Source organism: Capsicum annuum, chromosome 7 (genome assembly GCF_002878395.1).
Source record: "Capsicum annuum cultivar UCD-10X-F1 chromosome 7, UCD10Xv1.1, whole genome shotgun sequence".
Lineage (NCBI taxonomy): Eukaryota > Viridiplantae > Streptophyta > Magnoliopsida > Solanales > Solanaceae > Capsicum > Capsicum annuum.
Window position 1 is genome coordinate 112,034,586 of NC_061117.1, and position 12,542 is coordinate 112,047,127.

Consider the following 12,542-nt stretch of genomic DNA (forward strand, 5'->3'; position numbering starts at 1 on the left):
TAACCTAAATAGTCCACTCGAACTAACCATCAATCTATGGATGAAATGTTATACTCAGATCCTCCTGAGTACCCAACTCCTTCTGAAATGCTCTCTAAAACCTCAAAGTGAACACTGAATCATGGTTTGAAATGATATAAATAGGCACCCCATGCAAACAGACTATCTCTCGAACATGGATATGAGCTAATCTCTCTGCATTGAAGGACATCAAAATAGGAATGAAATGTGTTGTGTCAAATGATCCATGATGACCCATATACCATCAAAACCATAGGAAGTACGAGACAAACCACTAACAAAATCCATAGTAATTTGTTCACATTTCCACTCAGGAATTGGCAACCTATAAGTCAAACCACCAAGTCATTGATGCTCGGTCTTTTCCTACTGATAACATAGGCAACAAGCTACAAAGTTGGCCACATCTCTCTTCATGCCACTCCACCAATAGTGTTGTCTCAAATCTCTATACATCTTAGTAATGTTGAGGTGAATGGAATACCTAAAACTATGAACCTTATGAAAAATCAAATAAATTAAGTCATCAATATGAGGAACACAAACATGGCCATCAAAATCAAAATACCGCCAAAAATCAATAGTGTGTCTCTCAGACTCACCACTCAACACGTGATCACGAAGGAAGCGAAGCTTGCTATTCTCGAACTGACAATCCCAAATCTTCTCAAATAGTGAAAACATTTCCTCAATATAAATACTAATCATATTAGGATCTAAAATATAAAGGTGAACGATCAAATTGGATAAGGATTGAACATCTCGTGCCAATGGCCTCTGAAAAATGAAATACAAGCCAAGCTACCCATATTCACTGCCTTTCGACTCTAGGCATCTTCTACCATGTTCGCCTTGCCCGGATGATACAAGATAGAAATATCATAGTCCTTAAGCAACCCCATCTATTTACTCTATCAAAATATCAAAATCCACACCATAAATATAATGCCTCCAAATCTTAAGCACGAAAACCACCATTACTAACTCCAAATTGTGAGTAGGATAGTTACGCTCGTGCATCTTAAGTTGTCTAGAGGCATAAGCAATAACACGAACCAACTGCATCAATACACAACCTAGACCAACACTAGAAGCATCACAAAATATGGTGAACCCCTCACTCTTAACAAGAAAAGCTAAAATAGGAGATGAAGTGAGCAAATCCTTGAGCTTTCCAAAGCTCGACTCACACACCTCGAACTATTGTAAAGGAACCTCCTTCTGAGTCAATCTAGTCATAGGGGCTAAAATAATAGCAAAAACCCTCGATGAAGTATTTATAATAACCGGTCAAACCAATCAATCTACGAATCTTACTTGGAGATGTAGGTTTCGACCAATCCCGAATCACCTATATCTTGGATGGGTCTACCATAATACCATACTTAGACACCATATGTCCAAGGAATATCACTGACTCAAGCCAAAACTCACATTTGGAGAACTTGGCAAAAAGTATATGATCTCTCAAAGTCTGGAGCAAAATCCTCAATTGTTGTACATGCTCCTCACTACTCGTCGAATACATAAGGATGTCATCAATGATCACAATCATAAAGAAGTCCAAATAAGGCCTAAATACTTGCTTTATAAAATCCATTAATACGGCTGGGGCATTAGTCAACCCAAAAAACATCACCAAGAACTTCTAATGACCATAATGGGTCCTAAAAGCTATCTTTGAGATATCCTCAGCCTAAATCCTCAACTGATTGTAACTAAATCTCAAATCAATCTTAGAAAACACTGTTGCACCCTGAAGCTGGTCAAATGAATCATCAATATATGGCATAGAATAACGATTCTTCACTATCACCTTATTAAGCTTCCTATAATTCAATACATATACGCATGGAACCATCGTTCTTCTTCAAAAACAACACAGGAGACACACTCAATCTAATAAAACCCTTACCAAGAAAATCATGAATATTGGAATTCAGCTTCTTAAGCTCAGCGGGATCCATACAGTAAGGTGCCATAGAAATAGATCGGGTGTCGGACTCTAGATTAATATCAAACTCAATCTCACGGACAGGGGGAATACCTGGTAGGTTGGTAGGGAACATATCAGGAAACTCACAAACAACAAGAATAAATTCAAGCCCCAGACTCTCCACACTAGTATCACAAATATAAGCAAGATAATACTTACAACTCCTCAAAATAAGCCTCCTAGCATAAACATAAGAAATAATCCCCGTTGTCTCATAGCTAACTTCTCTCTGCCACATAACTAGAGGTACGCCGGCATGGCTAAAGTAATAGTCATGGAAAAATAATCCATGACCATATGATAGTGAGATAACCAGTCCATGCCAAGAATCTCATCAAAATCTACTATATCCAGAATAATTAGATCAGCATAAGTATCAACATCACTAACTGTCATAACACATGATCGGACTACTTAATCCACTACTAAATAATCACCCACAGGAATAGATACGTGTAATGGTACTGATAATAAATCACTCATCAACTCCAGCTATGGTGCATAATTGATACGCCTAAATTACAACTCTCAATAGAAAGTGTAAGCGGTCGCTGTCAAATATAGAACCAAACTCGGTTGGGTGTTAAATCCCACAGGGAATACTATGCTCACTAAGTGTTGTAATTATTATTAGACTGTTGATCAAAGTTTCTTAACCAAAATGGGGGTTTGGTTTTTCTTTAATTTGTAAAATGATAAATTGTAACAAGATTAGTTCAACTAATGATTTTCTCCATATTTCGTAACTTTATGAGATTAATCAAACCAGGGTTATGATCACCAAAATGCCAGCATTATTTGGGTTGTGAATTATTTATGAGTTCCACTTAACAAATTCAACTGCAAGAAAGGTTGAATCCTATTCTATATTCATTAGTTTCTCAACCTATATGGATATATTATCCTATAATTTTCTCAAACTCATAGGATGCCTTATTCTTTCAACCTAATTCTCATGTAAGCTAATCCTATTAGGGAATTAGATATTACTCTAAAGGTTAAGGCCCTTAGAATTCATGTAAACACCTTCTTTTCCCCACAAACACTTTCCTCTCAGACAAGTAGTGTTCTAGGGCTTACTCTTCAAGTTTGCAACCAAGAAAAGTCATGAAATGGAAGAAAGGTTTATGCAATGTTATTCAATTATGAAACTCAAATTGATTCCCAACCTATAGATGTATTTCACATTAAGGATCCCATAACCCTAGTTATGAGATTTAGCCACAACACTCCATAGAAGATAAACAATTCATTCTTGTATTATTCATAAATAAATGGAAAGTTTACTTACAAAGAATCCCAAGAATCAGTTCTTGAATCTTCAATGATCTGTTATTTGATACTAAAATTCCCCAAAGTACTTGGATACCAAGAAGTTCAATAGATGAAAAGAAAACTTGTAAAAGGTAAAAGATACGTTCTTAACCCTAAAAGTTGGTATTTATATGTCCCAGCTAAAAAAAGAATTTAAAATTTAAAAAATGGAAAAACCGCGCCCCATTTAACGGTCCATATGACGAACCGTCAAAGATCTGATGGTCCACCATCTTTCTCGTCACTCGATTCATCCTAATGGCAGTTTCTGGATAACATCTGATGGTACACCTAGCGGTCCATCGATGGACTGACGGTCCGCCATCTTTACCATTACAGAGTCATTTTGGAAAGCAGCTTCTGGATAAGAACTAACCGTCAATATGGTGGTCCATCCCATGTCTGACAGTCTGCCATATTGTCCGTCACTCGACTCTTCTGGAGGCCTTGTTCTGGTTCAACTTGATGGTATATATGGCGGTCCATCATAAGCCTAACGATCTATCATTTTGACTGTCAATTCCCCTTTTCTGCTACTTTTTCCAGTTTTCTTCTATGGTTATCTCCTTTTACTAAAACACTAAAAACCTTCATTAAATATCACTTTGGTTTCTTAAAAACATACAATTTTCCTAAGAAAATGATGCTAAATGTTCCATAAAACACCAGAACATCAATAATAAGCAGAAATATAAGAATAAGTGGATCTCAAATCAAATAAAGTAAAGCCTCATAGGTGGCACACCATAATCATTCCAATAATAACAGCATCTAAAGTCTCAGCCTCAGACCTAGTAGGTACTTAATACAACTGACCACGCTCGTCACCTGGTTGGGTACCTGACTGTTCTCATGTCCTGTCTGCCTGAGAACCTTCTTGAGTACCTTAGAGACCACCCCTACGACCGTGAGAATCACCTCTAGCTGAGGGATAAACTACTCTAATAGGGGTAATATTCTGAGTTAAAGCAGTAATCACCCTACGACTAGCACAATCCTGCAAATAATAACCAAAAAGTCCATAAAGAAAACAGAAAACACAAGTTGAACAAGAACCAATAGATATGAATGACCTAGAATAACCACTGAGACTAAAATAAATAGAAGGATAAACACCTCAAATATTGGCCACTACCCTTACCAGGGTTACCATTAGCACTAGACTGACCTCCATTAATAATCTAAACTCATGCCTAAACCGATTGACTAAGTTGACTCTGAGAGTGATAGAATGGACACAAAGTATACCTACTTTGAGATCTACTATCTCTGGGTTGGAAACTACGAAGGCTCCTACTAGATCTTTCCTGAAACCTAAGCCTCTTATCACGGCTCTTACGACCCTTGATAAGTAGTATAGTTACCACTCATTTCCTTTGAATCTATGTACACTACTATGAATTAATGATATAAATAAGACAATTGCATCATATGAATGCACTAATTCCCATATTTTGTAGTACTATGAGTGATAAAAGAAAAAAAGTAAAATCAGCTAGAAAAAATCAAAACGAAAAGAGATATGCAAAAGATGGAAAAGCCAAAGAAGGATCTGACCCTCAATTACCACGATCGCAGTCTGAGGGTCGCGATCTTAAAAACTAAATATTGGTCAAACTATTTACGATCGCGATTGTCTTATTACAATTGTGTTAACCACAATCGTGGTCAAGCTGTAGCAATTGAGGCTTTGTGGGTTTATACCTAGAGAAAATTGTGTAATTTTCTGTAGTCGACCCCAAATCCTATTTAAGGAAAAAACCCTTTCTTATTTGGAATTCATAACTTTGAGAATTGATTTTGAAAACTTTGTAAACCCTACTAATTTTGCGAAACTATTGTGTTTAAATTTCCAATTTGAGTTTAGTGAAATTAAAGTTAAATTGAAGAATGTTCTTCATTTCAATCTCCATGGATGCATTAAATGACCCTTTAGGTATATTTTTTCTCTCTAACTTCCTAAGTAGATAAATATTTATCTTGGGATTACATTGAAATAGGGTACAAATATGTGTGGGTTGTGATTTATTAGTGTAGATTCTCGGTCATTGATTATGGGTTTTACTAATGCTTTCTTGATTTAGTTGGGATTTGTGGGTGAAAACCCCAAATTCCTAAAATGGATTTCTGGGTGAAAACCCCTAATTCCCAATCTCTCACATGATCCTTGAAAGAGGGATGTGAGTATAACTATGGATCTTTTATAATCCTTAAAAGAGGGATATGAGTGACAAGGCATTAGTGAATAATAGTTAGATATAGCTTATTATATTTTCATTATCTTATAAATAAGGATGAGTTCAGAATTAGCTAGGTCTTGGGCATCTTTCTAGAAATTGGGATGCCCAATTGAGGTATTAAGTGGATTTAACTACCACATATATGAGGTATCTGAAAGAGTCCATGGATGATAATCTTAAGGTTTGGTTGAAAAAATAACCTCAAGAACTCCTAACCTAGCCTATCCATGTAGTTGTTGACTTGAATTAGCACTTAATGATCATGAATCCATGCATTATTTTCCCCTAGGGAGACATAATCCCAAGACTTATTCCATATTGGAATCCTATTCACAATTGTTGCCTTAAATTGCTAGTCTGAATAGACTTTTGTAGAATAACCATCCAAACCACCCCACCTCCCATTTTAATTTATGTATTTCTTTTTATTTACACTACGATCATATACTTAGATGCTATCAACACCTATAGGGTTTGAAGACTAGACTGACTCCTTAAGGATTCAACCTTAACATGAGTTGAGCTCTTTGACAATAATTGTCCTATATCAAAACTGTGGCATAGGTGAGCATGATCAAAATGGTGTCATTGCTAGGGAGTAAGACTTATTTTTCACTTTTGTGGTGTTGATTATACCTTTGGGTATACCCGTGGTGATTTTGATTTACTTTGTTTGTTGTTTTTGTTTCCTTTTAGGTGATTTAAATGGTGTCCACGACACTATCAGTGACCATGTAAGTAATGTCGAGACTTTTGATGGTCTCCTTAATGACGAGGAGAAACTTCATGATGTTGGATGTGTGAGTTCTATCTGTATCTCTCCTAATCAAGGTAATTGGGTATTCCACATCACAAGCATTATATTGTACAGACTTCAAATGAAGGGTCTCTTTGGGGGGCAAGCTCATGAAAACCCTAACTTGCATTTAAAGAATTTTATGGAAGTTTATGCCTTCTCGACATTGATCATATCTCATAAGAGTCTATAATATTGCGCCTCTTTCTATTTTCTCTGATAGGTGAGGTCATATTATGTCTTTGATCTCTTTTAGTCAGGTCAATCATATCGTGGGATGAACTTACCATTGCATTCTTAGACTGTTACTTCCCACCATCTAAGATATTGTAATTGCATGATGAAATCACTAATTTTCATCAATTGAATGGAGAACCTCTATATAAGGTATGGGAGATATTTAATGGGAAGCTCATGCAATGTCCCAATCATGAGGTCCCTGAGAAGATGTTTCTCAAAATCCATTATCAAGCTTTGGATTAATTAAACAAAACTGTGGTGGATAATATGGTTGGGGTTTCACTTATGAAGTTTTCGTGTAATGTGGCTACAAACTTGCTTGAGAAAATCACCAAGAAAAATTAAGGATGGCATACCCAAGACACTAAGGTAGCTAAAGGGTCTCTTAATTCCTCCTATGTTGATAAAGAGCAAAGAAAAAAATGAAGAGAGAGAGAAGAACATGGCAAAAATGATGATATAATCAGAGTTGCTAATGAAATATATGATGGGTGCACCCATAAAAATGGTGAATGTCATGGCATCCAAGGTCTATGATGAAGAAGAGACCAAAAGGCTTGATGAAGAAATTTAGTGTTTGGCTAACTATCTGGTAGGTTCCTGCTCATCCTACAAGGTAGGAACCAAGGTTGGACAGAGCGTAAAAGAGAGAAAGGTTAGAGTGATCGTGAGAAAGATCATGACTGGAGAGAAAAGGAAATGGAATATGATTGATCAAAAGGAAAAGAACCCAATTCTATTGATCCCGAAAAATTCAAGATTGAAGATGTGTTATCAAGGATCTTGATGAGAGTGGAGGGAATGGAAAAGATGGTCTAGGAATTGAAAGGTGATTTTTTGCAAATCAACCAAATGGTTATGTCATATTCCACCTCAAAATCAAGCAATTGGAGACTCAAATCAGTCAAATCTCTGCTCAACTTAATACTAGACAAAAAAAAGTCTTCCTAGTGATGCCATTGTGAATCAAAAAAATGTTACCCAAATATTGGCAATTATCACTAGGAGTGACAAATCTCTCGGTGATCTTGTGGTGGAAGTTTAAAAAAAAGTGAATATTGAGAAAACAAATATGAAGAAGAGGCATATTAATGATTTAAATGAGGTGGATCTGAAGTCTCAAGAAGGGAATGAAAAAGAACTGATGCAAAGTGAAGAAGTGGATGATGAAGAGGGAGATCCAAAGGTAATTGAGAATGATGAAGTGCAAAGTGATCTATTGCCTACCATGAAGGTTCCTCCCCTATCCCCTCAAAGACTCAAAAAGAAAAAGGATAATTTTAAATTCAAGATGTTCCTTGCAAAGCTTAGCAATCTATTAATTAATTTCCCGTTGCTAGAGGCAATTCAAGAGATTTTGATACACGCTAAGCTTATGAAGAAGTTGATGTCAAAGAAACAGCTTGTTGATGGTGAAACCATAGAAATTACACATGGGTGTAGCACTATCATGACTAGCGCTATTGTGGAGAAGAAAGAGGATCTCTGGGCCTTTATAATCCCTTGCACCGTAAGGACACATAAGTTTGAAAAAGCCTCGTGTGACCTTGGTACAAGCATCAATATTATTCCCTATGCAATCTATAAGAAACTTGGGTTAGGCACTTCTACTCAAACAATAATGAGGCTACTGATGGTAGATTGATCTATCAAGAGACAGGCTGGAGTTTTATTTGATGTTTTGGTAAAGATGGACCGCTTCATCCTTTCAGCAGACTTTGTTGTGCCTGATTGAGAAATCAACCAGGAGGTATCTATAATCCTTATCTGACCTTTACTTTCAACTGAAAGAGCTATTGTGTATATAGAGCAAAGAGAAATGAGATTTTGGGCCAATAATGATAAAGTGTCCTTTCGAGTGTGCAACATTGAGAAACAACCCATGGAGTTTCAAGTAGTGTCCGTCATTGATGGTGCGGGCATGGAGGTAATGATGGTTCCCTTAAGTATCCAACTTGAAAAGATGAAGAAAATCATGTCGCAATGATAAATTAGGCACTAGGTGGGAGGCAACCTACCAATGCCATAAAAGTGGTTCGTATCCTTTATTTTTGGTTAGTAGAGTAGATTTAATTTTTTTGGTGATTGACCCATGAAATTATGGTACTATGGAGTGTTTTTAATAAGTTTGAGAAAGGGAAATTGTGGTGCATTTGAGTAGTGGACTGAATAGGGGAGAGGACCAAATTTGGCATTAGTTACTGCATTTATGGTACACATGTCACTACGATCACGGTAGCTATATGACTGCAATCACATAACTCAAACCATGATCATGGTCATATGTTTAAAAAACTGAATAGTCACTTATTTCCTCTCACACTTCTTTACAATTTTCTCTCAAATTGCAACTGATTTTGTCCAAGATTTGGCCATCCAATTTGAGCATCAACATTTTCTGCACTCCTCAACCAAATATGTGGTTCAATCTCCCTTTTAGTGTATTTGTAGACCATAGAATTCATGTTTTAGGAATGGCCTAAATGGTATTTCAATTGCTAGCCTGGGTTTAGATGTGTTTATTAGTATGGTTAGCTATTGTTGTTGGTATGTATACAGATGGGGAAGTCTTGAGTACCCAAATTTTGTTCAAAATTGATAGAAATAGTGTGTGCACACCAACTTCTTGATTAAATTCCAAAACGAATTCAATATTAGTTTTTCCATATTCCAAGGCCATAATCAAGCACCTAGAGGATAAGTTTCATGTTTATAAGGTTGCTTCTTGATTTGAAACATGATTTAGCAATGAAATTGGATGAATTGAGTTTTGAGAATTTTGTTCCAATCTTGCCAAAAATATCGCAATCGCGGTCCTTGGATCGCTATTGTGGCATCGCCATCACAGCTTAGTGGCCCGTGATTGCTATAATTAAGGGTGATTTCAGCATTGACCAAAAATCCTGCAATTCCATTTCTTTCCCAAAACCCACCAAGAAACCACCTCATGAGCTTAATTGGACAACATAACATAGGTTTTGCATGAAAATGTTGATGATGAGTGCTATTGTATTGTTCTCAAGTTTTCAAGTCTTGACATAGAAGAATATGATAAAACCAAATTCATAGCCCCGAAATGCCACAATCAATATTATGTTAACCTTCCCAAAACTAAATTTCTCTCGGAGAGAGGTATTTGATTAGATAAGGTGTCGAAGAAGCTCCCAACATTTCATGCCCACTTTGAAGCCATCAGGTGGAGTTGTTTTGCCCCGAATCCTTGTCATGCAAACAAACAGTGAATAAGGGAATTTTATGCAAACCGTAGCATAGTTTTTTTCTTCAAACCAATTGTGTGGATCTGGGTGAAGAATGTGGACTTTGGGGACGATCATATTAATGATCTATATGGGTTTTTGGATGAGGACATGAGTCAATTTAAGGTGAAAGGGTGTAAACCGGGGAGCTGGATGGCTTAGAAGTTATGCCCTATAAGGGAGGTTCTTTTGGAAGTCGCCAAGAAGGGTATATCGATGAATGATTTCACAGCAAAGGCAAGGATGTGGATGCACATTATTTTTTGTCGTATTTCTCCATGCATACACATGACTTATTTTTTAGATATGCAAACCCGAATGATTGCCTATATACTAGACATTATTTCTTTGAATGTTGGTCGACTTGTGATCTCAGACATGAAGTATTTAAAGATCCACTATGGTACGCAACTCTTATTCCCTTTTTTTATTATTGAGTTGTTTAAGAGAAACGAGGTTGATAAATAGCCAAGAGATAATTGAGTAGCCCAAACACCCCAATTTATCCTCTAAAAATTGGGTAAAGAAATACCAGGCAAGAGCAAGAAGAGGAAAATCGACTTAGGCAAGTCGGCATTTAAGGACACAGACTCGTGCAGGCCATCCATAGTGAGTCCCTTTGATGAGATCTCAGATGATTTGTGGGCAATAAGGGATCTTGTAGCAGGGCTGTCTCACGGGCTGGGAGAGCCTTCCACCACCCAACATTCCCATGTGGCTCAGTCTGATTATGAGAGGTACTTAGAGGATCAGAGAACATAGGGATCCACTATTTCTAGGCTTAAGAGGGCCAACTCATCTTTGATCGAGTCTCACAAGGATCTCAGGGAATTGCATAAGAAGAAGAAGAAGAGGGACAAGTTCTTCACCAAGATGTGGAAGGGGGTAAAGGGCCTTTGAAAGGTCCTAATACCCAGAGACAGACTTCCTTCTTCTAGAGTTGATAGTGATGATGAGGCTCCAGCTGAGTGTTCTAGTTTTGATGATAATAAAGATGATGTGGATTCTGAGGGCGATAGCAGCTCTTGATAAGGTTATAGTGAGCACCTTTTTTCTCTCTTTATGTTTTATTAATTATGTAGTGAGGTTACTGCAACCTTTTCAGTTGGGGGTGCCTGTCTCCATATTTATTTATTTGGCTTGTATTATTGAGATATTTATCGATTTTGATTTGGATGACTTTTATTTTATTTTATTTTAGGTTGTAATATTCAGGCACTCATATAGTGCCCACATTTCATATATTAGTTGCTTGTTTTATTTTTAGTTTGTTTATTTTTATCTTGGTTATGATAATATTGAATGAGCCTTTCCCTGTGATATATTTAGTGACAATATTCTTAAGGAAAAATAATCGTGATTAGGTTTTGAGCCATGGATACAGGGAAATTTTGAGTACCCATAGCATCGGCTCTATAAATACAACGGAAATCTAAGTACCTATGGCATTTTGGATTTGGGATCGCCCGTATACCTATGGTGAAGTATAAGTATCCATATGATTTTCCCTCATGAAAGCCAAAATATGAGATGATGGTTTGGTTTAGTACCATAAATTTCAAATTGTTTATGGTGCAACTACGAATCAAACACTACCTTCCATCCCAAAAAAATTGAAAACTAAGGGCATAGACGTGAACAATTTTGTAACAATACTTTACCTCTTATTGTGACTTCAAAGTCTTTATCTTGTAGAAACTGGTAAATAATCCTCTTTGTTTCTAGTAGGAAGTGCAATTGATCCTCCTTGAAAAGTTTGCATGCCATGTGTCGTGAGCATAATTGTATAACTCTCATGCATACTTGTACCACCTAGAACTTGCCCCATTAGTCTCTCAATACTAATTATGATTATACTTGGTTGGTGAAATAAACTTAGACCTTTTTGGAAAATATTAGGAGCCCACTTTATCCTAAATAGCCTACCAATTCATAGAATAGTATCCTTAGTTACTCATTTTGAGCCTTCAACCCTTTCTTTGGAAACCACATTACAAGCCTTGAACCATTGAAAGTTTTTCCCTCATTTGAACCCTACCCTCCTTGAACTTGGAATATGAAAATTGAGGCCAAATGCCTAAGTTGAGGGTGGTAAGTTTGGTTCTACCCATTCATAGAATAGTATCCTTAGTTACTCATTTTGAGCCTTCAACCCTTTCTTTGGAAACCACATTACAAGCCTTGAACCATTGAAAGTTTTTCCCTCATTTGAACCCTACCCTCCTTGAACTTGGAATATGAAAATTGAGGCCAAATGCCTAAGTTGAGGGTGGTAAGTTTGGAAAAGATGACCTTGGCCCATGATAATATAAATGGATGTCTATGATACTAAGCAAAGAGAGAAATCACAAAAGTGAAAAAGAAAGAAGCCATAAAAAGGAGGAATAGCATGAAGTGCAAAATAAATAGTCAAAGAAAATACTTTCAAGGAATTGGGTAAAACAAGGTAGCGAAAGAAGGCATCTGTGAATTTTGGAAACAAATAAAGTGGTTCATGGTCAAACGTTGGGTTGAGTAGTGTTATATTGATGTTTAAGGAGGATGTAATCACTTTGTACCCAAATGATATCATACGCTTTCCCAAACTTACGTTACAAACTTGAAAAAGTCCTTTGAGATCTCCAACAAAGTGTATTCCTTATAGTGGAAATTGAAAATAAGGGCAAGTATATGGTAAG

General features: G+C 36.6%; 1 protein-coding gene and 1 non-coding gene across 2 annotated transcripts; one reads left to right on the forward strand and one right to left on the reverse strand.

Moving 5' to 3' along the window:
- Window positions 1–6,698: 6,698 nt before the first annotated feature.
- On the reverse strand, window positions 6,699–6,804 carry LOC124886199. The gene has a single exon (XR_007043285.1). It is a non-coding gene; the product is annotated as a small nucleolar RNA R71 (small nucleolar RNA).
- Window positions 6,805–7,679: 875 nt separating this feature from the next.
- On the forward strand, window positions 7,680–8,252 carry LOC124885759. The gene has a single exon (XM_047394010.1). The coding sequence runs from the start codon at window positions 7,680–7,682 to the stop codon at window positions 8,250–8,252; it is 573 nt and encodes a 190-aa protein (XP_047249966.1).
- Window positions 8,253–12,542: the final 4,290 nt, after the last annotated feature.